The 26,628-nt window shown below is 33.0% G+C and overlaps 2 protein-coding genes across 2 annotated transcripts; one reads left to right on the forward strand and one right to left on the reverse strand.

Moving 5' to 3' along the window:
• Window positions 1-834: 834 nt before the first annotated feature.
• On the reverse strand, window positions 835-14,778 carry Dhit (regulator of G protein signaling double hit). Its single transcript, XM_076405412.1, has 8 exons — window positions 14,533-14,778; window positions 7,933-8,234; window positions 7,214-7,255; window positions 6,764-6,846; window positions 6,281-6,447; window positions 5,009-5,200; window positions 4,756-4,953; window positions 835-3,785 (listed from the first exon to the last, which is right to left on the reverse strand). The coding sequence occupies exons 2-7, from the start codon at window positions 8,232-8,234 to the stop codon at window positions 4,780-4,782; spliced, it is 960 nt and encodes a 319-aa protein (XP_076261527.1). The 5' UTR covers window positions 14,533-14,778; the 3' UTR covers window positions 835-3,785; window positions 4,756-4,779.
• Window positions 14,779-22,421: 7,643 nt separating this feature from the next.
• On the forward strand, window positions 22,422-26,499 carry chn (zinc finger transcriptional factor charlatan). Its single transcript, XM_076404717.1, has 4 exons — window positions 22,422-22,651; window positions 22,845-24,353; window positions 24,414-24,578; window positions 24,637-26,499. Exons 2-4 carry the CDS (start codon window positions 22,888-22,890, stop codon window positions 25,868-25,870), a joined length of 2,865 nt encoding a protein of 954 aa, XP_076260832.1. The 5' UTR covers window positions 22,422-22,651; window positions 22,845-22,887; the 3' UTR covers window positions 25,871-26,499.
• The last annotated feature ends 129 nt before the right edge of the window (window positions 26,500-26,628 follow it).

Raw genomic sequence — 26,628 nt, forward strand, 5'->3', positions numbered from 1 at the left:
TCACCGAATACTTCTGGCAAGCAAATGGTTGTGTACCAATCAGAATTTCCAGCTTACGATCATCTAGATATACTGTTGCAATATGACCAGATTTCTCGAAGAAACAGGCCACCATTTTCTTTGAAGTGCTTCGTGCGCGAACAACTTGCGACTGCTGCTTACTTTCGGGCACATACGAATATATACATGACTCATCGCCTGTCACGATTTTATAAAGGTCTAAGCATTTCTTTGCACCAATCGACACGAACCTTTTTTTTTGAGCGATTTGCCAAGTTGTGTGGGATCCAAGGCGAACATAACTTTCGCACAGCTAAGTGTTCATGTAAAATCGCATATATGCTTGTGGAACTAATGATTAGGGATGCCTCAATCTCACAATTTCTGGCACAACAGCCGATTTTGGACGACCTTCAGGAAACTCGTCGGACAGCGAACTACGACCACGATTGAATTTACTAAACCAGCGATACACGGTGGTTTTTGATGGAGTTTCATCGCCAAAAGTCAAATTAAGTTGATTGATGCACTCTTGTTGTGATAATCAACGTCGTATTAATAAGCTTATCGACAACTTTCGAAGATGTGTGGGATTTGGTATAATTAAAGTCTTCATTATTTTTAAATCGACGTTAGAAAATTCGAGTTCTACCTGCAGCTGTAGTGCTTTACTCACAGTGGTTTATGCGAATCTTGAGTTGTTATGAGTTTTTCATTTATATGGAGTTTTTATGGATTAATGTTGCAACAGAACAAAAGTTGTATGTGAAGTATTAATGTAAAAAACCTTAGATATAAGTTGTATGGCAAGGTAATGAAATAAAAAGCTATGTGTACATTTTATATCTGATATTTATTTATATGAATTATTAGTGTGTATCGATTAGTAGTGTAGGTACTATACTTATTGTGTAATAGTGCTAACAGTTTCGGTGTTTTGACTAGATGCATAGCAGAAAGTATATCTTCTGTGGTCTTGATGTAATGGAAATACATATTAACTCGTTTTAAAAATATGCGCTTGGGGAAACGTTCGAGATAAAATGTCACGGGACAAAGGAAGGAAGGTGATTGGTTATCGGCAACGACAGCCATAAATCAGATACACATCATACGTTCAATAAAGACATTCGAGATTTAGGCTGCCTAAAAATAGGATCATATTTGGTTTCCCTCTAAAGTGTATGTACATTCAGTGTTAGTTATTATAATTTATGAAAAATATTCAACTTATTATTTACTAAATCACAGTATAAATAAATAAATTCGAAATAAAAATGAAAACAAACATGTATTGTAACTAAATATACAATAACACTAATATACGTAGATAGCTTAAGACTTAAATATTAAGTAGTTTTATATTAATGTATTCTACATTTATAGAGATACAAAAAAAGGTACAATTGTATTTAAAAAAAATGTTATTAATATTGTGCGTTGACAAAATATTTATTATATATGTATATATATTATATATAAGTATATATTATATATCATATATATTAATATATAGGTCGACAGTTGACATTCACAGACGATAGAACATCAATGTATTTTGCAATATATTTTTATTTCATACACAGTTTCACAGTCTTTACACAGTTTGACAGGTTGAACACAAATCAAACTTTATTACACATATGTTTCGGGGTGACGGCTGGGGGATGGGGGTCAGCTTTCTAAACGTCTAGTCTTTTTAGTACCAGGTTAATGATAGGCAATATAAATATATGTCACCAAATATTCGTTGTTTACAAACTAATAGAAGGAAATATTGTCGAAAGTTAAATATATGTATTAGTTTCGCAAGAAAGAAGTGGGGTTTCAGCATCACCAGTTTAATTATCATCAGTATAGAAAGGTGGCCCATAGAGAAAACAGTATTGCTTAACTTTTGTAGTAGATAATCTTAAAATTAGACATTAAAGTATACAGTACATTGATCATGTAACAATTATCTCTTTAATAATAATAGTTTTCCACATTTTCTTAACAAACACTTATTATATACTATTAATAATTTTTCTCCAAAGAAAAATTATATTTTCAGACAGTCTAAATGTGTTGATAACAACGATAGTATACCCGATTATCAAGCAAATGTCAGAGCATCTAATTTGTCTCTTTCGTTTTATAGAAAAATTCGAACTACTGTCATAAATAAAAAGGGGAACACATTCTAGGTAAAACTGTCGCTGCCATAGTTACAAAAATCTTCTTTAATCTGTCTTTAAAAATTCGCATTGTCGTTCAAAAGCCTAGACGGTATCTAGAATTTGAACATTGAATACGTTATTGTAACCTATGAAATTTCAACAATATCAGTTCGATACTATTTTATAACCTGATTAATATATTGATACATATATGAATGGTAAATAGATCATATTTCATTATTAGTGACCCTGTTCGGATTGAGAATAGTGCGATATTTGTTTTCTAAAAATAAAAACCCATAGACACTTTGCCCAGTTCTCTTCTAAATTCAATATTCAAATTCTGTTCGTTTTTGTCGATTGAATTTAGGCTAGGCATAAAAGATAGAGAAAAAATATAAGAGGAAAATTCAGATATTTCAGAAACACAACTCTAACTATACAAAGTGAGATGAATCAGTTTTCGTTATTTAACACAAACACTAATTTTAACATGTAAGCCATTATAATGTCCTGAATAAGGTCATACTCGCTATATTACATTAAATATTACGACTCTAGTCGCTGCAGAACACAATCTCACATATATAAAGTTTTTGAATGTATTTTTGTTTCAAAATTTTGGTCCGATATATCTTGCTTCTTAGTACAAGAAACCACAATAATCCCTCTACCAACAGATGCAATCAAAATAAATTATTATTTTAAAACTCAATCTTGCCCGAAATTCATACGTTAAATACCGATTAATTACGAATTACTTGTTCCAAAATAGGTAATTATAAAAAACTATATACAGAGACGTAAAAAAATTATATAAATGCAATCGAGTAATCATTCTGGTTGCAACTGCTATTAACTAATGTTTCAAAACATACCACTTCCGATAGTCAAGATGTCATCAGATTCGATGTACTAAGATGCGATGTTGCCAAGTTGTATATATATATATATATATATATATATATATATATATATATATATATATATTTATATATGTAACCGTACACTTGCGAGGAATGATCACTAGCAGGTAGACAGGCACATGTCTCTCATATCTTCGAATAGGTGTGAATACGAGAAAACAGCTAACGGGTATTGCAATTTGTTAATAACCAAAACTTCCATTGTTATTTTTTGGCAATATCTATACAAGAAATAACAATAAGCGCTGCATCTCTTTATATAAAAAATTTAATCATTAAATATTGCCGAAAAATTATAATGAAAAGTATGGTTATAAATAAATTTTGATTTAAATTTTGACGAGTTATTGCATAAATACAAATTAGCTGTATTTCGGCAGGTGTACGAATTCGAAATTATGAGATGATATGTGCCTGACTATCTGCTAGTGGAATGATCAAAAAATTACAACGGCGGTTAACTTAGTAGGCCTTGAGCGAGTCCACAAAGCGATCCTTTCTGTTCGGGTAGGCCTTGGCAGTGCCATTATAAAAATTTGGAGTGGTGTCACGTAATTTGTGTGTATGTGTGTGTGTATGTGTATTTTTTAAAGCTGGGGTTTACATCATGTGTTGGTTATGTCAGTTTTTATTCACTGGTGTATCCATCGAAGCCCAGATCCCCAGTTATTGTCGACAATTGAATCTGTCGTTAGGCCGCCTGAAATATAACCTAATATTATCATATGGTACGAAACTAAATATATTTGAAAACTTTCGTCGCCAAAACATCATGTATAACAAGCTCTGGTTTCTAAATTGATATATCATCATCCGGATGTTAAATAATAAACGAGTATACATCTCAGGCTCAGGCTAAAAAAACGGAGAATCTTTATCTGAATAAAAAAAAATACATTGCAACAACGATTATGTCGCGAGCATCTTAACAAATATACCCTGTAATAAAGAACAACAAAACCTAAAGTGCGCAAACTCATAAATTTCGATATTGTAAAGAGAGCAAACTCTAATTTCTCACCAAAAATAACATTTGTAGTTCAGACAAAAAAAAAGACTCTTTACTAATGTGTAGGGTAATGTTCTGGTGTCACATTTATAATGGATATGAAACCAAATCAGAGGTTTATTTCAGTCAAATATAATCACCGAAAAGATTCCTATTAATATCGATCAATATTATTTACGCCCATATATAGAGATACCCTACTTTTACGGCAATTGTAATATTTTATGGAAATGTATACTTAATATCGAGGAATCAAATATTGATTATTATTCTTAAAATATCATTTTGCTGATATATTTTACCAGAATAATATTATGCTTAATTATTAACAAAAAATATTTGTATATAATAATATTCCGTTTAATTTGATGTTGTGAGATTCTTTGATTAATTTTACTTACAAAAGGCTGACGATTTTCACAAAACCCATACAAAGGTTGATAAAAAATGACTCCTTAGTATTTAACACGTTAAAATGCGAGAAATGATATTATCGATTATTTTGATAGCATTTCTAAATGTTGCAGGATTTATAAGACCTGCTATATATACCCTATTGATTCGACATTTAAGGTGAAAATTAGGGGTAATGCCCGGTAAGAAAGCCACAGGTCCGTACTCGAGATATTCCATTTAAATTAATTTTATTCCCGATAAATACCTGATTTCTTTTTACTAAATGAATTTAGCTGGCTTCCTGGTCCCTGTCAGAAAAATCGGATACCGGTGTGGTAGCTGCTGGATGAGCAGCAGTTAACAGAGGTGTTGATTGGCTTGCTTGGCCGTGATCCCCTTCCAAATTCTCTTCGTTCAATTCTAGAGTGTGCAACGACGGCGACTTTTGTTGCTGGATCCAAAACTGGAAATGTACTCTGTATTAATAACGGTCGACTTTTAAATAGAACGATCTTTACCGAAACTTTTTCTTTGCTTCTTTTCTCAGTTTGCTGAATGTAATTACGGATGGAGCCGGAATTGAGAAAACGGGGATAGCTGTCTCTTTGCATTAACGTGTAAATTTGTAATTGAGCTTCGTCATACATATGTGGTTGTGGATCTGGCAAATGTTTCTTGATGTCTTCCCTTACGTGAGCGTCAACCGATACCTTAATTCAACAAATGTTAGAAGACATTTCTTGTGTATCATTGGGATACAGATAATCAACAAAATGTCACTTTATAGAATCAGACAATGTCATTTAACGATTGTGTATCATCATCATATATCTATAAGAATTTACTTCTTCAGTCTTTTCTTCTTCAGAATGATGGTCTTGATGTATAGGTAAAGAAAAAAAGCGGAAGACACGGTATTAGAAGTTCAAAGCGAATGAAACCACTACGGAAAATGATATTCAATGATTAAAACTGATGAAGAGCCCCAAAAGATAAAATAATTGTCAAATGTATTTCCAAAGGAACATAAATATATAAAACTGAACAATAATAAAATAATTTTCTAAAAAACCTAAAACAGATTTTTGTATTAACCATTTAAAATAACTGATTAATAGATAACTTGCGACCAAAAGAACTTTTTTCACATGCTATCGTTATATCGGATTGGTATTAAAACAACAGATAACACCCACTTGATGTGAGTAACGCAACTTATGGTATTAAGATAGACGGTGTTTTGAATGGAACAAAACATGAATGAAAGGCGAGTGAGCCAGACCAGAGCTTAAAAAACATATTTCTACCCTCTTTTTATTATGTTGTTTACTATCATTTTATCCAAAAATATTCTAGCTATAATCAATGAAGAAAATTAGAACTACCAGTTAAATTTATTTTTGGTTAAGCAGGGTTTTACTACGAAAAATACGTTGTGTGTGACGATTTTTTGTTTTTAATTGAAAGACTAGGATTATAACATCAGTAACAACAGTAACAACATCAGTACATCAAGTATACATTCAGTAACTCTATCATACAAATTTGAAATGAATTTGAGCGAGGGTTTGAGTTATAGCGATTTTAATTTATTAATAAATTTATTAGATTTAATTCATTAAAAATACGTCTCGTTGTTGAAGATGATCATTTTGATAATAAAGTTCTATTTTTTGAAGGTGCAGGATTAGATACTGAATAATAAAAACGGATGCCACAGACTACCAACAGAATCGTTGTTGGAAAATCCTATATTCTATATGTTTAATTGAATGTACGTATATAAATACCTCTGTTGGTGAGGCTGGATGAATGTAGTGCATAAAAATTAACCTCGCTCTTCGTTCGATGGTATCTTTGTTGGTGTGTTTTTTAAAATCCTCGCAAGCCATCCAGAACAGCATGTTTTCTTCAGAGTACTCGCCTTTTAAAAAGTTCCGAAATACTTTTCGACCAGCTAGAAGTAGAAATATAAAAAGCCACTTTAAACACTTAAAAAATCCTATTAATATCAATTTTTATATATATAAAACAAAATTATTGAGCTTGATATTGTCTTTTCTTTTTTTTTTTTGAAATTTTTTGTTCAATTAGAAGCAAAAAGACGTAATCAATTTCGGTTTATATATCAAAAAACTTGATTACTAAGTAATGCATTGATATGTGTTTAAATTCATTTGGGTTTAAATTTAGATATGTGTCTATGGCAAAAACAGAAATTCAATTGAGTTATAATTAGTTTTTGGATATTAACAAAAAACAAGCGAACTTACTGCTGCTTTTCATTAACGAATCGAATGATTTGTTCCAACTACGGACATCCTCCATTGTAGCGCGTACCTCTTGTAGTCTAACACTGTAAAAAATAACTGTTTTCATGACTATATCAAAGTATTACACGCTTAAACGTTCAACTACTTTCTGCAGGATGCGACCCTTTTTGAATGCGATCTAAATATAACAGATTCAGCAGTATTTAGTTTTGTAATTTTATCTAGTTCGGTCTGTTTTGTTTATCTCATCACTTGCAATGTCTAGAGTACGTAGATGTGCAAATTTTAAACAAGTTAGTGAGTTTGATAGAGACCGTATAATCGAGTTACGTAACCAAAACGTTGTCATCTTGTTATATTGCCAATATAGTGCATATAAGTGTCTTTATAATGTTAGACTGTGAGCGATATGATTAAATTCGTTACTATGCCTTAACAAATATTTCTTACCTGCTGTCTTTTCCATTTTCACCAGTTTTGCCAAGATTAGACCTATAACGAGAATAATATATGACTCAAAACATTCATATTCTTCGTTATATAGAGTGGGTCATCTGTTTTTTTTTTGATAATCAAATTGTAATTTTTGTAAAATAAAGAAATTAGTGTTCTTTATTCTGTAACAAATCGTATTTACGATTGCATTTCGTTAATAAATTGATGAATATTTTTCCTAAAACTACTGTTTGTGGATTAATTCAATGGTATTATAACGCAGCTGAATGAAAGTCCTCAAAACTGTTATCGATAAGAAAAATTGGATTGTTGTACGATTGGTATGACGTGTCGCACAATGCTATTGGAATTAAAGTTGGTCCAAGTTTAAACCGTCATAATAGCGCCCATAAAAAATCAGTTGCCATGCCTTTTTAGGAATTGTTGTAGTATAGGACTTCTTTCATTGAAGTTATTCAACTGTAACTATATATTTCAGAGGTCTGTCAATATCGATAACAGATGGCCCACGCTATAGTAATACGGTATATTTGATAAAACATTTTAAATAACAACAAATTGGCCATAGTATTAGTAAATTAATGGTTACAAAGAAAAAGCAAACGTATATATTTTTGGCTTGAGTCCGACAATATAATTTAATAGACGGTATTAATTTTAATTTAATATCTGGAGATATATTCTATACAACGAAATTCGGAATTATAACTTACCAAGGACATTTGCAACAACAGCACAATAACATACTACCGCATGGTTTTGATCTGAATGGTGCGTCTGATACATCGTGACCAGGTGATGGAGGTCCATTTTGCGGTCGGTTCGAACCTCTTCTTGTTCCGGTACCCTGCGTGTTACCTCGTGAATTCGGTGACATAGCGTAGATTTGTCGAGGTTCAGACAATTCTTTACATCGGGATAGTTGAGAACTCGACGATCCAACTGTAGCCGACCCTATATTGGTGCCAGTATTTGTTACACTTGAACTAACTCGTTCAGAAATACTACAAGACATCTGCAACAGACCAAATCAAACGATTATTCAAGCTATTTTAATGTAATACGTAGAATTTTTTGAATGCTTAGGTCGCTTAGGCTTATTTTTATATTATTTTAATTACAGATTAGAAAGCTTTGATGACTAAAGTTTAATATCGATCAAGACTCTCTTTAGTTGCTGTGCAAATATTACAAATATACAGCAAACAATTCTTTTTAAGAAATCTAAACTCTACGACTCAAAATTTTAAGTGTAAACAGGTTTCTTTCATTTTATGTTATTTTGTTTTGATTAAATCGAAATATTTTGAATTTTTGTTCTTTATCTGGTCGTTCATAACAAACGTTAACCCTGTATACATATTTAGGTTGATAATTTTGTTCGTTTTCATTATCTTCATGAATGTAGAGACATAATGTACAATTCATTCTTAAAACATTAAGATAAGTTGTTGATTAGAATAAAGTGCAGGGAGGTCAAATATGATTAGTTTCTGTGATATTTTGGTTTAAAAAAGGGTTTATTTCGTGTTTAAATAGTTCTTTTACTTAACTATATTTTTACAAGTTTAACTAGTAACTTACTAGTTTAAGTTTAAGAAGCACTAACAAGTTTTTTTTGTATAATTAATATGATAACATAACCTTTAATTTCTATTTTAAATAATAAAACTACATAATATTGAATAAGTGAATGTTATTATTATTATATGACATATAATTCACAATTCACAGATATTGTTCGTTAATATGCAATCATCATTATCTTCCAATTACAAAACCAAATATATACTAACATAAATATCAGTATACTAACCTTAATTTTCTTTAATATTTGATAAATGTGTCATAGTCTTAGCTAATTTGGTATTTTTTCTGTATCAGTACATACAAAAGAATATTAGCTGATATAATGAATTTATATAATGTAATTTATGATATGCTGTTGGTTCATAACGGTGCACTGTAAGTGATAAATAATGATTCATGCATCGATCTGATAGGGTTTATATCACTTTATAACAGCAGATATGGCTTAAAGTTAATTTAAATTAAAAATGCACTTGTTTGTTGTTATAGTTGACTGTCTGTTTTATGGATACAATATATTTTTAATCATAAAGACATTCCTCATCGGAGCTAATGTTAGCTAGCAGTACTACTAGATATATTTGTAATGTTTATAGGCAACGGAGTAAGTTCGTAGACTTCACAAATTTCCAAAGGTAAATATCTAATAATAATTAAACCAGCCGGTTTGGTGGCGCAGTGGTAAAGGCGATAGGACCTCCTACTGTTACGACAGCCGCGGGTTTGAATCCTACTGGGGCATGGTCGTAAATTTATGTTTATAATTGTTTAATATTTGTGAATGTTCTAGGCAAGAGTGTAAAATCCGACAAGGAAAATGATCCCAGTCGGGCCAGTAATCAGGCTGGGTAAGACCGGATGTGTTCTGGGATGATTTCTAAAGTTGGTCACTCGCCAGTCGGTAGGCTTAATGCTGAGGACCGTGGTTCTGAGCCCACGTTAAACTGTAGGTCCAGTTCAGATAAACCCCTAGTTGGTAAAAGGAGACTTTAAAATATATATTAAAAAAATAATAAAAACAGAAAAGACTGTAATGTGTTTGTGACAATGTTTTTAAGAAAACATATTACGTTATCGAACAAATAACTAAATAAGAATTAATGATATAATAATAATTAACTTAATATAATATAATAATAAATACTGTGATTTTATTTTGATGTAATAATTTTACTGAGGAAATTATGATCGAATGACATGCCTTTATATCATCGTTCTTATTTTCTAACCACTCTATGTAAGAGAAACGATCAATACAGTACGGGAACATTTTGTGACCTGCTATCTTTGACCCGGCATAGCCCATCTTGGCTTAGAAATCATTCAAATTATTAAGAAATAAATTTGTTACTCTCTTTGATTCCCCACCAAAATCAACTTAATAATTACGACATAAAAATTATAAGCACAAAGGAATATTTACCCTGTTTATTTATTCCTATAAATTAAATACGATGTCAATAATGTAACTGAAAAATGTTTAATAATGATAAATGAAAGGAGAATGGTGCTGTTTTATCAACAAGTATCGTGATGTTAATTAAAAATAAAATAAATTATATTCTTCCTTTATATATTTGGAAAATACATAGCGATATAATTAAAATTTTAATTTCACTTGTTGCCGAATTTAATTAGCTAAATGAATTGATGTCAGGAATCTGAATACCAGATAAATAATTAAATCATTTAATACTGTTACTTATTCGGATATATTTTTATCTCCCCTCATAAAAATATTATCCGTATAAATATAATATGGAGGTTTTTTACAACTGAATAAAAAATTAAAGAGAATAAATTGGCAGCTTTCTAAATATAATTAAAGAGAAAATCGAGCAAAATGCTTCAGTTAAATCTCCTCCTACCAGCAAAGTAGGTGTTAAAGGCCAATTTGATGTTAAAATGTTTAAATAAGCACGATTTTTGATGTTCGTATGGACTTAGTCACTTTGGTAACTGCTGATTGGTGATATAATAAGGTTATCAAACGTTCCGTGATAGATATTTGAAAAGCAAATAATAAGAATTTTTTTGAGGATTTCAACAACACGTTTTACGGAAGTGTAATATATAATGATAAATAACTGCTACATACATTTTATTTCGAAGTTCCTCATTATTTATTTATCATTATCACTAAGTAAAACCGCAATGGTATTTAAAATATTTTATTTTAAATGTAAAAATGATATAATCATAAATAAACATTGGTTAAATACAATTATTATTTAAGAACCATTCTTTATTTATTAGTTAGTTACTTTTATAGTTATATATGTTACTACTATCCTGGTGTTTTTAGAAATTAATTAATCATCAAAGTAAATGCAATTTAGAAGTCATTTTTAACCGATCAAAGATAATATTAGGAAGGAAATGCTGAAAGGAAAGGAAGTCGAGTATAATATAGACCGGAAGATAGTGGTAGTAAAAGGGGATTGATTGACATAGCCGTAAGATCTTTGGTATTTCGTAAAATAAGATTACCATGGTAAATGAAGTCTTTTATATTGGCTTTTGTACTTCAGGCAGAGAATAAGGTTCTTCTTATGTTTCTTTTTTGTAAATGTCAAATACAGTTTCGCTGCTAATAAATACTGTTACATAAAACGTTAATAAATATTTTAATTTGATAATGCAAATTAGTTTCCGTTCTTTACTACCTTAAGTTTGACATCATACACTGATGACAGTTATAAACAAAATACTGTTATTTATTATTTATATTTTTTAAAAGGAACAGCATATTTTAATGAATACATGTACGTGTGTATATGCTTTGTTTTGTTTACATTCAGTAAAATGTATGAAGTAGAAGAGAACAAGGAGTTGACAGCTCTCATCAGCTAATGAAACTGAATGGGGGTGGATATTTGAAAGGGTTTCAAGTTAGTACTGGTTTCGGATCATGCATAATTAATGATTTCGGCCCAAGAATCGATAGTTTTGTATTATACGCTAAGTATGCAAATTAGTATTATTATGCAAATCATAATTATTAGTTAGATTAATTTCCTGATATTTGTTTTAATAAAGACCGGGTATATGTCATGTGTATTTCCAAATTAATTGTTTTTATAATTTTAAAACTATGAATATAGAAGAATTGCGATTTCATTTTTCTTTTTTGTTGGCAAATTCAAAATGTTTATGTTTTGATATTATGATTTATACATAACACAAATACCAATTGTTCATATTTTCAGAGATTAAAAGCATCCATGATCTGGTTGTGCTCAATATTCAATGGTTCGTAATCTAGCAGAGTAATTCCAGGTGAATATGACGTGAGAAATCAAACACTTTCAAATTGTCTTGTATGTCATATATTTTCGTAATTATATTGAGTGTTATTACACAAAATTGTTGTATGATCAACATTAATATTTAATTTGGCATGATTCTCAGGCGATTGTTATCTATCAATTGTACTTGCACTCGTATGTTTTGTTTTTTCATAAAGTACGTTCATTCAAATTTATTTTTTTCCTTGTTATTCCTAATTTAAAGTCTTCAGAGTCGAAAAAGTATCTCTGAATTTAATTAAGTTAAATATTAAGTACTTCAGGGCGGATTTGTAAATATCTTAATATTTAATTATCTAGAATCAGAAAAAAAAACAAAAAAATATTAATGGAAATTATATTCTGTCTTCAATGAAATTAAATTCATATCATAACAAGAAGAAAACAAACAACATGAAAAGTTTAAAGATTTAATTAAAAAGGGAAGTAAATACGAGGGATTATTATCTGAGGAATTCGCAATAAAATTAAAAATGAATGAGAAGAGTCAGATATGAATGAGAATATATATATATATATATATATATATATATATATATATATATATATATATATATATATATATATATACTGAAACATAATAGGAAGAAAATCTGGCGTTATATAATGGATACAATTTTACAGATCAAATATTTTCACATTTGATTTATTTTGTGATATTATCCAAATAATAATGTTGAAGTTTATCATTTTATCCAAAGCAGGTTATATCTGCATGCGTAAAAATGTTAACGGCTCAGAAAAGCAGAAAAATTGGATGAATATATATATATATTTTTTTCTATATATATATTTCTTCATATTATGTTTCACTATATATAAATATATATATATATATATATATATATATATATATATATATATATATATATATATACTGAAACATAATAGGAAGGAAATCTGGCGTTATATAATGGATACAATTTTACAGATCAAATATTTTCACATTTGATGTATTTTGTGATATTATTCAAATAATAATGTTGAAGTTTATCATTTTATCCAAAGCAGGTTATATCTGCATGCGTGAAAATGTTAACGGCTCAGAAAAGCAGAAAAATTGGATGAATATATATATATATATATATATATATATATATATATATATATATATAAAATATATATATTTAGAATCTTTCTACTGTAAAATATCTGGTTATAAATTATATATTATTTATTATATAATATCATGATAATTACAAAAATGAATGTGTAGTAGATTAGGTAGTGGTGCGACACTTTATTACAAGGTTCCGTTATAATACAGGGCAGCTGAGTATAGATTAAAGTTATATAGGAACATTAACAATGCTTCAAAATCAATATGCTGTTCACTGAGACATACATCCTTATTGTTTATTGGATGGCATTTTCCGCATGATCTGTTGTACAGCCAAAGAGATTTTCATTGACTTAGGTTAGATATTTTGCTAATATCCTGTCCATAAATCATCTCTAACATTTTTGTTCTTGTAGTTCTTTGGTATTTCTTTGTTGGGGTAAAATATGTCATATTATCTAGATATTATAGGTAATTTTTTATTGTAGTTGAATTTAGATTAAATTGAATTGAAAGGAGTAAATTAAAAGTGCTCTAAAATCAATAACTTGCCCAGTCGATGCTATATGTTCATCGTATATTATTGAAAAGCATTTTTCATTATCTAAATTTTGTGTCATGACGACTTTAACGTAGATAACAGGAAATACTTAACACATAACAGGGAACGGGGATATATACTCTTACTTGTAAATGTGTATTGTTGACCATAAAACCTACCTATTTATACAAATACGTTTACGGATATTACGTTTTTCTTTGTTTTAGTGATGGAAAAAGAAAGTGTAATATTTATTTAAACGATCAATACTGCATGGCTTTTGTTTACATTAGCAAGCAAAAAAAATGCGAAGACTCTGAACAAAAATAAAGAAATGACACTTCCATTCGTAATAATAAATGTGCATACTTTTCCTGGATATTTGGGATATTTTCGAGTGTGGCACGTAAAAACTACACAATCTCACATTTACATTATGAATCGATAACTAAAAGAAAGTGCTGCTGCTTGTTTTTTTTTAGTTTTGTTCGTTTTATTATTGCTCTTGGATAATTACGAATGGAAGTCGAAGAAAAATATTTACATGGGTAATCGATACGGCATATAACATTCTTTCACAATATATAATCTTGTGGTGGGTGAATGAATCTATAAGATGTGATAGAGCGAGAGAGAGACACACACATAGCGAGAACGATAGCATAGAAAATATATCGCCAACAAACACAAATACATGAAAATGGTAATTGTGGGCAGTGGAAACGAGGACATTTCGAGCATTTTGATGAAAATATTTTGGTGTTGAGCTGATAGAGATGTGCAAAGGCTAGGTTGGGCGGTGACGTCACATTACCTTTATCAATGGCCATGAAGAGAGCCGCGGGCACACGTGGGCGCCACGCTTAGACCCATGCCAGGGTAGATAGCACTGGGGCACTCACTCATCGCGTTGCGGAGGGGCTTTCGGCTCGCCTAGGCCCCATGTCGGTGTTTCGTGAGCGCGCCTGGACCTGGGGGTCGGCTCGACGGACAGATCAGCTCGCGGCCGAGACGATCGCGCTCGCGGTTTCCCCGTTTCACGGCCGCCTTGATACGGAATAGCAGGCCGCCGCGGCGCGTCGCACGCCCGACACCGACGCCAGGACCGGCTTCGGCCGCGCCTGCTCTCTTCTACGTCAAATACCATTTCTGTTTATCTTTATTGCTAACCGTCCCTCTTAACATTTACTTCGTGCTTGTTCCTAATCACATTTGTCGTATTAATATCCATGATCTTCATCACGTTACCATACAACTACAATCACATTTCATTTATTGTCAAAATACTAAAAGGTATGCTTATGCAGGTCAAATATCAATTCAGCTTATCTTTATTGCTAACAGCCTGTCTTAATATGTATATTGAGCTTGTACCTAATCATATTTCACGTATTAATAACAGGTCAATTGAAAAGTCTTCGGCCTGACACATAGATGCGCTATTATAATTAAATCCATATGTTTTTTAGTTAGCCCTAACCCTCAAAAGATGCCTGTATAAATTTGACAGCTGTTGGATCATTAGTTTGTGAATTATAGCATTTTGAGTGAAGCAACTTTTGTTATTACGAAAAAATGGATAAAAAGGAATTTCGCGTGTTGATAAAATATTGCTTTTTCAAGGGAAAAAATACAGTTGAAGCAAAAACTTGGCTTGATGCCGAGTTTCCCGAGACTGCCCCAGGAAAACCAACCATCAAGGATTGGTATGCTAAGTAAAGACCTGGTGAAATGAACACCTAAGACGGTGAACGCAGTGAACACCTAAAAGAGATTGTTACCGACGAAAACATGCAAAATTATTTTGAATGACCGTAAATTGAAATTGAATGAAATAGCAGACACTCTAAAGATATCAACTGAACGTACATCATATCATTCACGAATATTTGGGTATGAGAAAGCTCTGTGCAAAGTGGGCGCCGCGCGCGCTTACATGTAACCAAAAACAATGACGAGTTGATGATTCAGAGCAGTGTTTGAACATGATCAAGCGTAATAAACCTGAGATTTTGCGTCCACATGTAACAATGGATGAAACATGGCTCCACCATTTCACTCCGAAGTCCAATCGACAGTCATGGGGGTGGACTTCACACGATGAACGTGCTCCAAAGCGTGGGAAAACGCAACAGTCGGCTGGCAAGGTTATGGCGTCTGTATTTTGGGATACGCATGGAAAAATTTTCATTGACTACCTTGAAAAGGAAAGGACCATCAACAGTCGAAAAACGGCCGCATTTGAAGAAAAATAAAGTGCTGCTTTACCAAGACAATGCACCGTGTCACAAGTCAGTAAAAACGATGGCAAAAATCCATGAATTGGGCTTCGAATTGCTTCCTCAACTACCGTATCCTCCAGATCTGGTCACCAGCGACTATTTCCTGTTATCAGATCTCAAAAGAATGCTCGCTGGGAAGAAATTTTCGCCGAATGAAGAAGTGATTGCTGAAACTGAGGCCTATTTTGAAATAAAGGACACATTTTACAACAAAAATGGTATCGAAAAGTTGGAGGGTGGCTATAATCAGTGTATCACCCTTGAAGGGCATTATGTTGAGTAAAAAAAACTAATTTGGCAAAAAAATGTGTTTTACTATGGTAGGCCAGGGACTTTTCAATTGACCTGTTGTCCATAATCTTATCAAGTTAGCATACAACAACAATTACCACTGCTTTTCCTTTTATCTTGAAGGTAACCTTATTTTTTTATTTATTTTCTTGTTTATTCATTATTTTTCAACCTCTTTGACTCTACGCCTTTAGCAAATATATTTCTGCTCGGCACTTTCAGCAAATTTCTCGAATTTTTGTTTGAAGTTACCTCCGTATAGCAGACCGACTTATATTTGGTCCCTTCTGTGGTTCTTTCATGCTTTTTCAATTTTTTGTTTGCATATTATCAATTTTTACTTCCAAAAAACGGAATATGCAGAGTAGGCTCATCGAAATTGTTTGGTATTTGTGGTACGGAATTAAATATCGACTATAAAATCAGTTTTGATCAAATTATATAATACTGGATACCAAACGAAGTTCGATACGTGACTTAATGATGAAAAATGTATTGCAGCAAGTTTACAATTGTGAATGGTTGTTGAAATGTTTTTTTTATTAATTACATCTTACATTATATATGTTTAGTACAATCTTAATTTACGAAATAATTTATTAGTACTGTTCTGTTATACACAAGCAAGGCGAATATGAGATTAATATATCAGTATGTATTTCCCAAATTAAAATAAAACTAATCTACTTAAGCTAAAGTTAAAAATACGCTTATACACTAAGCAAGCTCGTGTAGTTTGCTTCATTGTGATCTTCTGATTTTCTGATCGTTGTCTAGTAGCCTTATTATTACTACCTTATTTTATGCTTTAAAGTGAAATCATAGATCACTTCATATATCCATTTGGTTTTGAGGTCATCGTGCAGCTCTTCGTTAGTTACGTAACGATAATCATTAGTAATTAATCTTAGAATTTTGTTTTGGGTGCGTTGGATTAATGATTAGTGTTTTAGTACAATCCCATATTTACACCCCATATGTCCAAATTGGCTTTATGATAAAGTGAAGAAGCAATCTCTTTGATTTTAGGTCAAGTTGGGTGTATCCTCTGACTAACCACTACAGTTGCTTGACTTTGAGTCTAATCTGTTTTGTTTTTTGTCTAACATGATGTTCCCAATTTAATCTGCCATCGAGATGTATTTCGAGGTATTTAGCTGATCCTGCTTGAGTAATCGGGCATCCTTAAAGTGATATAATTAGGTTTTTTTTTCATTTAGATGCAACGCAAATTTAACATGGACAGATTTGGACCGCTGAAATGACATTCTTAAAAGAAATGGTTACCGCCGATGAAAGGTGGATCACGTACGACAACAATATGCAAGAAAGTTCTTCGTTAAAGCTCTGAGGAGCAAATAGTTGCAGAGCTTGCACTGATGCCCAAGGAAGGTAATACTACAAGTGTTTGGAGGATTGGAAAGAAATTATTAACCATAAGCTACCCGAATCTGACCTAATGGTGTAAAGCTGGCTTCAAAAGAGCCTTGTGGAAATCACTTGGTTCAGTTTTTCACCAAGAAGTTACATTGTTCTGCCTTATGTTTATTGTCTGAATTATGTTTTTAACAGCAAAGTGGCAAAAGGTCACTGATGAAAACAGCACGTATATCATTGATTAGTATAGATTGTAAGAAACACATGAAAAAGACGACCACTATTCTATTATTTTGATCACCTCTAGGGCTCAACAATCACTCAGTAAGTCGATCATCTACAGGTACGTCTCTCTACAACGTTTCCATGATTACCGCACACACCTTGAACTGCTAATGACTACTGTCTTGGACTAATTCATGCGTTGAAATATTACGGTGAGTGCGCCCCTTATCTAGTAACTATAACCATGACTCTTGATAGTCCTTTGATTGGCTGATATCGATACTATATTCGATCCGGCCCTGTTTATTGAAATAAACGACGCGCGCTTATCGTTATGGCGTCCCGCCTCTGACATACTCGACGCTCTTACTGACGTCTCGATTCCAGCGCCATCTTTGTTAATTTTTGGCGGGCATTTTCCGAACCGCTTTCCAATAGCGATGTTCCATTTTTTCCTTTAAAGTCGCTTGATTTATTCCTCCACTGACGATTAATTTGTTTTCACGCTGCTTCCCCGGAAACGTATTTATGTTTTTAAAAAGCGACTTCTTTTCAGTGTTATCGTTACTTTCGTTACATCGTTAAAATATTAACAAATAATATATAGCTATTTTTGAGAAAAATACAGTCCTTAAATTATTTCATTCAATTGAATATATATTTGTTTTTTCTTTCTTTCTTTTTTTCTTGATCAGACGATTTCTATTTCTATTAATAGAGTCTTAATATTATTTATGCCTCTATGAACAAGATAAATAAAATATCAGACATTAATATGGTATTATTTATTTGCACAAATATATCGTCATAGTTATACTCATGTCGTTGGATTGAGAACTTTTTTGTTCCACTTTTAATATTAACGAAAATAATCCGCAATATTTTTCGCTGATTAAAAAAATAGTATCTGTCAATGGAATTATATAACGGTAAATTTTTCGATTTTCGAACAAGACGTAGAAAAAAGAAAATATGACAATATTTAGAGAAGTTCTGAAGATCTAGAGATTTGTTAGACCCTACTGATTAATATATTGTACTTTCTTATTGCTCTTAATTTTTTTTCCTAAATAGGGCTGATTTAGGATTCTTTATATTATTATTTTAGCAATAAATAAAATACTCGTTAGGAAATCATGCCGCATGATATGTGATTGTACATGACTTATATTAGAATAGTTAAAAAATGCTGTAACAAGATTCCTTTGAAACAACTTGTATGGTAATAAAATAATCTTTGCTTAGACCTCAATAATTAAATACTGCCCTCCCTATATTTAAAAACCTTTGCCATGCTGGTGTAATCTCCCTCCCCTAGCGTTTCATTATATTTTCGTTGCCAGGCAACTCCTACACCCCCTAAAACTACCCTTACTGTTAACTACGGATTGAGTCAGACTATGTTTACTTATATATATATATATATATATATATATATATATATATATATATATATATATATGTATATATTAATTGCAATAGATTTATTTATATAAGAAGTATTTCTTAAACTTCATTATATCTTAATATTTTCTTACATCTTAACAATTTCTTCGGCATTATAAAATATTAATGGAAGAATTATTGATTGATTATTTTTTTCTTATATAACATGTAAGTGTAACATTTAGAATTATATTTATGTTTGTATATATAGAAAATTAAACAATAAAATATAGGTTAGACACTTTTCATTTGAATTTATTTTATGTTTTTGAATGAAGGAATTGGTTGTATTTTGAGCATCAAGGTTATTTGTTGCCTGTAATTTCGACTTGTAATTGAAAAGCAAGTGGCAAATAAATCAGATATTTACATGGTGGAATAAAAATGAAGGTGTATGTGTTATAAGGCGTCAACCTATTATTTTCGCAGCAAAATATGGGGATGAAAGCTCGTGGAGGTGGCAGTCGTTCCTAGTTCCTTGATCAGGGGGTAAGGGATGTCAGTGGCAACATTGCCTGTCAGTGCCGGCGTCAGGATAGAACATATAAATCTTTTATACGGGGGTGAATTTACAAACACGTCCTATGGGGAGTGCTAAGACATAAAACGAAATTGATACGTCTATATATTTTATTCCACTCCATAAAATATAATTGATATAATAGTGAACTCGTATGTTTTGCATTAGATGATGTACAAATATAGTTAGAAACAAAACTAACGATTTGAATAAAAAATAAGTAATTTCGGTTTTCCGTAATAGATGAGTTTGAAGCTGTATATCTCTAGTAATGCTCATTCAATGAATCCATACAATATCACGTTTGGAGATAATATTCTACGCTTGGATAGAATATTCTGGATAAAAAGATAGCGTGGTTCGTTTATTGTGTCAAAAATTATTACGTTTTGAAAATAAGTGAACACTAATCCCAAATATTATTATTAATTATTGTGAAAATGTTGATACCCAATTAAAGTGATGAATATATTATTATATCTGTAACATTTGTTATTCTAAATGGAAAACGTTTAGAAGCAAACGTTACTAAAAATTAAATTTATTAATTATGGTAGTATATGTGGAAGTGAAACTATTTTATTATCTGGTATCTAAATCGATAGAAATACCTACATATAAAAAATATTAGTTCTTGTAAACATCTCTGTTATTGTTAAATTGCTCGTTTTCATTCAGAATATCTCGATGTTGAAAATGAATTGAATGAATCATTTTACACATTTTTCTTAACATGTTGATAAACAATTAAAGTGATTAATGTATCATTATATAACATTTCAATTGAAAAGTTACCGGCCTACCACAGTAAAACACTTTTTTTGGCAAAATCAGTTTTTTTTATTCAACATAATTCCCTTCGAGGGTCATACACTGTTTATAGCGACCTTCCAACTTTTCGATACCATTTTTGTAGTACGATTTGTCCTTTGCTTCAAAACAGGCGTCAGTTTCGGCGATCTCCTCTTCATTCGACGAAAATTTCTTCCCAGCGAGCCTTCTTTTGAGATCTGAGAACAGGAAATAGTCGCTGGGCGGCCAGATCTGGAGAATACGGTGGATGAGGAAGCAATTCGAAGTCCAATTCATCGATTTTTGCCATCGTTTTCACTGACTTGTGACACGGTGCATTGTCTTGTTGAAGCAGCACTTTCTTTTTCTTCAAAAGCGGCCGTTTTTCGGCGATTTCGTCCTTCAAACGGTCCAATAACGCTATGTAACGCTCGTTGTTGATGGTCCTTCCATTTTCAAGATAGTCAATGAAAATTATTCCATAACTATCCCAAAATACAGATGTCATAACCTTACCAGCCGACTGTTGCGTTTTCCACGTTTTGAAGCGGGTTCATCGTGTACAGTCCAGTCGGGTGACTGTCGATTGGACTTCAGAGTGAAATGATGGAGCCATGTTTCATCCATTGTCACATATCGACGCAAAAACTCGGGTTTATTACACTTGATGTTCAAAAACTGCTCGGAATCATCAACTCGTCGTTGTTTTTGGTCAAAAGTGAGCTCGCGCGGCACCCACTTTGCACAGAGCTTTCTCATACCCATATATTCGTGAATGATATGATGTACGCGTTCAGTTAATATCTATAGAGCGTCTGCTGTTCATTCAATTTCAACTTAGGGTCAATAGGGATTCAAAATCATTTTGTGTTTTTGTAATGTTTTCGTCGGTAACAACCTCTTTTGGGCATCCACTGACGATTAACCATCCACCACGTCACCACGTCCACGTCTAAACTTAGCATACCAATCCTTGATGGTTGATTTTCCTGTAGCAGTGTCCGGAAACTCTGCATCAAGCCAAGTTTTTGCTTCAATTGTATTTTTTTCCTTCAAAAAGCAATATTCTATCAACACGCGAAATTCCCTTTTATCCATTTTTTTTACAATAACAAAAGTTGCTTCACTCAAGATGCTATAATTCACAACATTCACACATGAGGGTATCTAAATAAATAAAAATACCTACATTTAAAAAATGTTACTTCTTCTAAACATGTCTGTTATTGTTAGATTGCTTGTTTTCATTCAGAATATCTCGATGTTGAAAATGAATTGAGTTTTACACATTTTTGTTAAAATGTTCATAACCAATTAAAGTGATGAATATATCATTATATATGTAACATTTTCTGAAAGTATTTTTACTCTATAATTTACAATTAAAATGATTAATTATAGTAGATTTTGTGGAGGTGAAACTTGGATTGGATTTACCGGTAAGTAATGAAATAAAAATACCTACATTTAAATAATATTAGTTCTTATAAACATGTCTGTGATTGTTAAAATTGATGTTCTAATCATGGAGGTCTATTAAAGCTGAAATTAAATGGCATAATCTAGTGAAATAAAATCGTGTGAAAGGGACGTCTATGAAAAAATGTAAAAGAATCCACCCTCGTATATCTTCGGTAGGTCGGGCGGAACTCACCCCTCCACCCCTGCATGTGCAGAAGGAGCCGCGCCACTCGGGGGTGGCTGCAGGGCGGCAAGCAGGAGGGGTGGGGTGGGGATGGGGGCCAAGCACCCCATCGGGTCGCGGGTAACGGGTGCCGCAGTATTGGGTGGGTCAGACAACGCAACGATCCCGTACAGGGCCACACGGCCCTGGATGCACCCTTCATCCTATTTGGACGCATCCTCTACGCATTTAATTGATTTGTCCTTAATTAGACCTTATGAAGCCGATTTTTTAGTGTCGTCTGTCAGTGTAAACAGTGTGCATAAGTGGTGGAAAATGCCTCAACTCGCTGGATAAACAACATGCTATTTATTTGGTAAGTGTTTTGCCGATACTACGCGGTTTGACCCCATGTAATATCTGCCCTGTGGGCTAGACAACCACATGCAAGGGAACATTTTAGTCCGGGACGAAACCCTATCTTTTCCATTTTCTTACTATGCCTTTAGTTTTGCTTGTTTCTCGCTTCTTATTGTTCTTCCTCCTCGTTTATTATGATTATTTTTTAGGAAATACCACGTTTCTTAATATAAGAAGCGGTTGTTTTAGAACATGGAGGTTGCAATGCCTATGACTGGCAGTGCAATAGACTGCTACGAAGACATGTTTAAAGAAATCACCAGGAAACTGTATGGCGAGGACGGTCTCCCTGATTTGACCACTACGGAACGTCTTCCATCGACCGGAACAGATCGTGGACTTACACCCATTGACTATGAAGTGGAAAATCCCATTCTGAAACCGGAAGAACACTTGACGGCTTTCGGATTGGCCGCTCTGATGCAAAATGGATTTTCAGCTAGCGGTATTCTGAATAGCACGTTCCCAACCCATAAGAGCGCGGTGGGACTCAGTCTAAATCCCCCTGCATTGGAGGATAAGTGGCTAAATAGCGAGGAGGCGCTTCAATGGACTCAATCAAAAATAGCAACGTATAATCCGTCGCAGAAATTGTTTAGATGTTCGGAATGTGAATCTGTAGGTTATTTACATAGGGTCGCAGAACATTGGTTAGGGACTCATTCAAATTTAAGGGCATTTCATTGTCCTCAGTGTTCTTATGAAAGCGCCTGGGCTAGATGCGTTAGAATACATTTAGGTAGGCAACATAATATAAACATCGACGAATCGTGTGACGCTTTAACCAAAGACAATCCAGTGTTACAAGATATCGTCAAATATCTTCAAAGATTAAAAAATAAAATTGATGCCGGTACAAATAGTAAAGCCAACACAACTGCAGGCAATCACACAGTACCGTCTGAGGAATATCAAAATTTAGCATCCGCAGGTAATATTTCAGGAAATTTATCGCAAAACTCTGGCGTAGCTAACGCGGAAACACCACTGTCTTCAAACAAACGGTACAGTTGTTCTTACTGTCCATATGCAACGGATAGGCGTGATCTTTTTACCAGGCACGAAAATATACACAGGGAAGAGAAACCATTTCAGTGCTACGTATGTCAGAAGCAGTTTAACAGAGCTGACCATGTTAAAAAACATTTCCTAAGGATGCACAGAGATCACCCGTACGATTTGAACCGTATTCGGCGTCATCCACCGAAAAACGCTTCTGGTATGTCTTATTATCAAAAATATAATTCGACAACACCTGTCGTACCATCAGAAACAATGAACTCTTTGTCGACAATAAGCTCGTTATCGATACCTGGTTTTAATGGCGTGTCTAGAAGTCCAACGGTACCAGGAATTCGACAGTCAGATCACAAAAGCGTGGGAAAATCGGGTTTGAGTTCGAAAAGTAGTAAAAAGAAAGGCGAAAAAAGATTTACATGTTGTTATTGTTCATGGTCAGGCGTTGATAATTGGTGTTTAAAGAGACATATGAATACTCACTTGAAGCCTTTCGTGTGTGGACTGTGCGATTATAAAGCAGCAAGATCGGAGCGATTATCCACCCACGTCCTTAAAGTTCATAATAAACGAGCTTGTGCCAAATGTAACTTTCTAGCTGATGATTTGGCACAATTGACCGCTCATCAACAAGAACAACAGTGAGTATTTCAATTGTGAAATTACAAAACTGGTTTACTTTAATATTACGTGTTTTTCAGTCCCTTGGAGAGTAGGAATAGAGCTTTGAGTGGAATGTCGAATACAAATTCAAGCACAAACATACTAAGGAACAATGCGTTCAATAATGCAACCACAACCCCTTCAGCTACGGTGACTTCATCAATGACCACATCTAACTCCAATAATGGATCTTCTCTTTGTAGGTTAGTGCTTTTGTAATATTGCTGATGCAACAACTAATAAGCGATGTTTTATTTGTAGTCAGACTCCAAGCCTTCTAAAAAACAGCGATATCACTGCTGCGGCGGCCCAGATACTCCAACACAATAGGTTCTTGCATAACGAGGTGAAATCATGGAAAAGCCAATTGCCTAAGCAACACGGCGCTGCTCGATTGTTTAATTACATGGAGGCGAGTGACGGTTCCGAACCAGAGACTGATTCTCCGTCACGAAGTAGTACAGCTGAGGACATGTCGAACAGAGTCAATTTAACTCATCGGATCCAGTCGGATTTTCTTGAGGCGGGAGGTGTGGAAGCCAGTCAACCAGACGCAGAAGAAGAAGCAGGAGGAGAGGAAACTGAGCTTCCCTTGTTCGTCTGCCAGACGTGCGGTTGCGAGTTTGAAGATGATTTGTCACTGGAGACACATCAATTTACTCACCGGCACGTTGCCACATCTCCCGCCAAAAGCGAGGACGCAAAGGAAAACGTTGACCCCCACCGGAAATATTGTTGCAAGTTATGCAACGCATCATTCGAGAGCCAGAACAGTATCATGGCTCATATGGCTGTTCATACGAGTCTGACCGGAAAATCGGTTGTATTGCCGATACCTCCATCGAATAATTCCAACAAACGAAGTCGGAAACAGAGTAAACCAAAGAAAGTGGTGATTCCGTATTGGGATTCAGACGAAGTAGAAGTATTGCGACATTTGAATAATAAACTGCGAAAGTGGAAAGGCTTTTTGACGGGTGAGTCACCGCTGAATACGAGTAAACTAGTTGACAAATACATGGCTCAGTTAGTAACCAGAAAAGGTTTGACGTGTAGGATATGTAGACGTTCTGGTGTGAGCCGATATCATACCAGGGCATCACTAGCGTTACATCACTATTGGAAACATTCGAAGAAACGATTTAGATGCGAGCACTGCAATATGACCTTTAAGCATCGATATCAGACCATTTTACACTCTGGTAGAGTTCATACAGAACAAAACAACTCGAAACAACCAAATTCGTCGGGAAATGTGGCCGTTATGATGCCTCAGATAAAGGAAGCTACGCATTTATCTTTGGACAATGTCTCAGCATCTGACCTCAACTCGTTTACTAATTTTTTTAACACATCACATAACGTTGGCGTACCTGATGCAAATATGTCAAATGCCCATAAACTAGGAATGTCCTTTTTTGATCATTCTTTTATCCATAACAATGTCGTTAACAACCATATGCCTATTATAATTCCTACTTTTCAACCAAATTAAATGTTAAAACATTAATAGACGTTAAATAATTCATTTCCTCTCAAGGTTTTTGTAATCGATATATAGCTTTTACATTTTACCAGATTTCTTTGCGTCTTTCGGTTTATTAATGTTACCTTGACGAGAATTGAAAGAAAAGCCGTTTAAGAATTTAAAAAAAAATGTAAAAAAATAATAATCGATCTAAAAGTGACCTTCCAAAAAAGAAATTTTGAATATAGAGTTCTGTAGAATGGTTGTGTTACCGAATGTTTAAATTTTATTTTAATATTGTAGTATACTAAAAGGGTAATTAAATGTTCGGTAATGCAAAAGAAAACCATAATTTTTATAAAATATACGATGAATTAGAAGATATTTATCTCTTTAGACATTTTTCAGTGCAATATTTTCTTGTTCAATATTATTTTAGTTACTTTGTTGTTAACCGTAAATATGAATGTACACCTAACAGTTTTTTTCGTTGTATGTACATATTTATTAATTATGTTATTTGAAGTCCCGATTTTTAAGCTTTTTCCAAAAAAGCTATTCATTTATTATTTTATATCGACGTACAAATATTATCAATGTTCCGTTCATACTGTATTTATTTAATTTTGTTCATCAGTGTTAATTATTGTTCCCTATTGGCTTCTGTTATTTTAGTTGTGTTTAATATTAATATGTGTTTTTGCATTTAAAAATATATGCAATTATATGTCTAATCCGTCTTTTATTTCGTTGTTTTATTTTATTCATTGTAGACACACAGTCTG

The sequence above is a fragment of the Rhynchophorus ferrugineus genome, unplaced genomic scaffold (genome assembly GCF_030347505.1).
Source record: "Rhynchophorus ferrugineus isolate W39M unplaced genomic scaffold, kcgeb_rfMv2 rfM5, whole genome shotgun sequence".
NCBI lineage: Eukaryota > Metazoa > Arthropoda > Insecta > Coleoptera > Curculionidae > Rhynchophorus > Rhynchophorus ferrugineus.

Excerpts from the sequence above, each read along its gene's own strand:
- chn (XM_076404717.1), top strand. The coding sequence starts at position 22,888 with ATGGAGGTTGCAATGCCTATGACTGGCAGTGCAATAGACTGCTACGAA. Across the intron at positions 24,354-24,413 it reads GCTCATCAACAAGAACAACA|TCCCTTGGAGAGTAGGAATA; the intron begins GTGAGTATTTCA and ends CGTGTTTTTCAG. Across the intron at positions 24,579-24,636 it reads AATGGATCTTCTCTTTGTAG|TCAGACTCCAAGCCTTCTAA; the intron begins GTTAGTGCTTTT and ends TTTTATTTGTAG.
- Dhit (XM_076405412.1), bottom strand. The coding sequence starts at position 8,234 with ATGTCTTGTAGTATTTCTGAACGAGTTAGTTCAAGTGTAACAAATACT. Across the intron at positions 6,448-6,763 it reads TTCGTTAATGAAAAGCAGCA|CTGGTCGAAAAGTATTTCGG; the intron begins GTAAGTTCGCTT and ends TTCTACTTCTAG. Across the intron at positions 5,201-6,280 it reads ATCCAGCCTCACCAACAGAG|GTATCGGTTGACGCTCACGT; the intron begins GTATTTATATAC and ends TGTTGAATTAAG.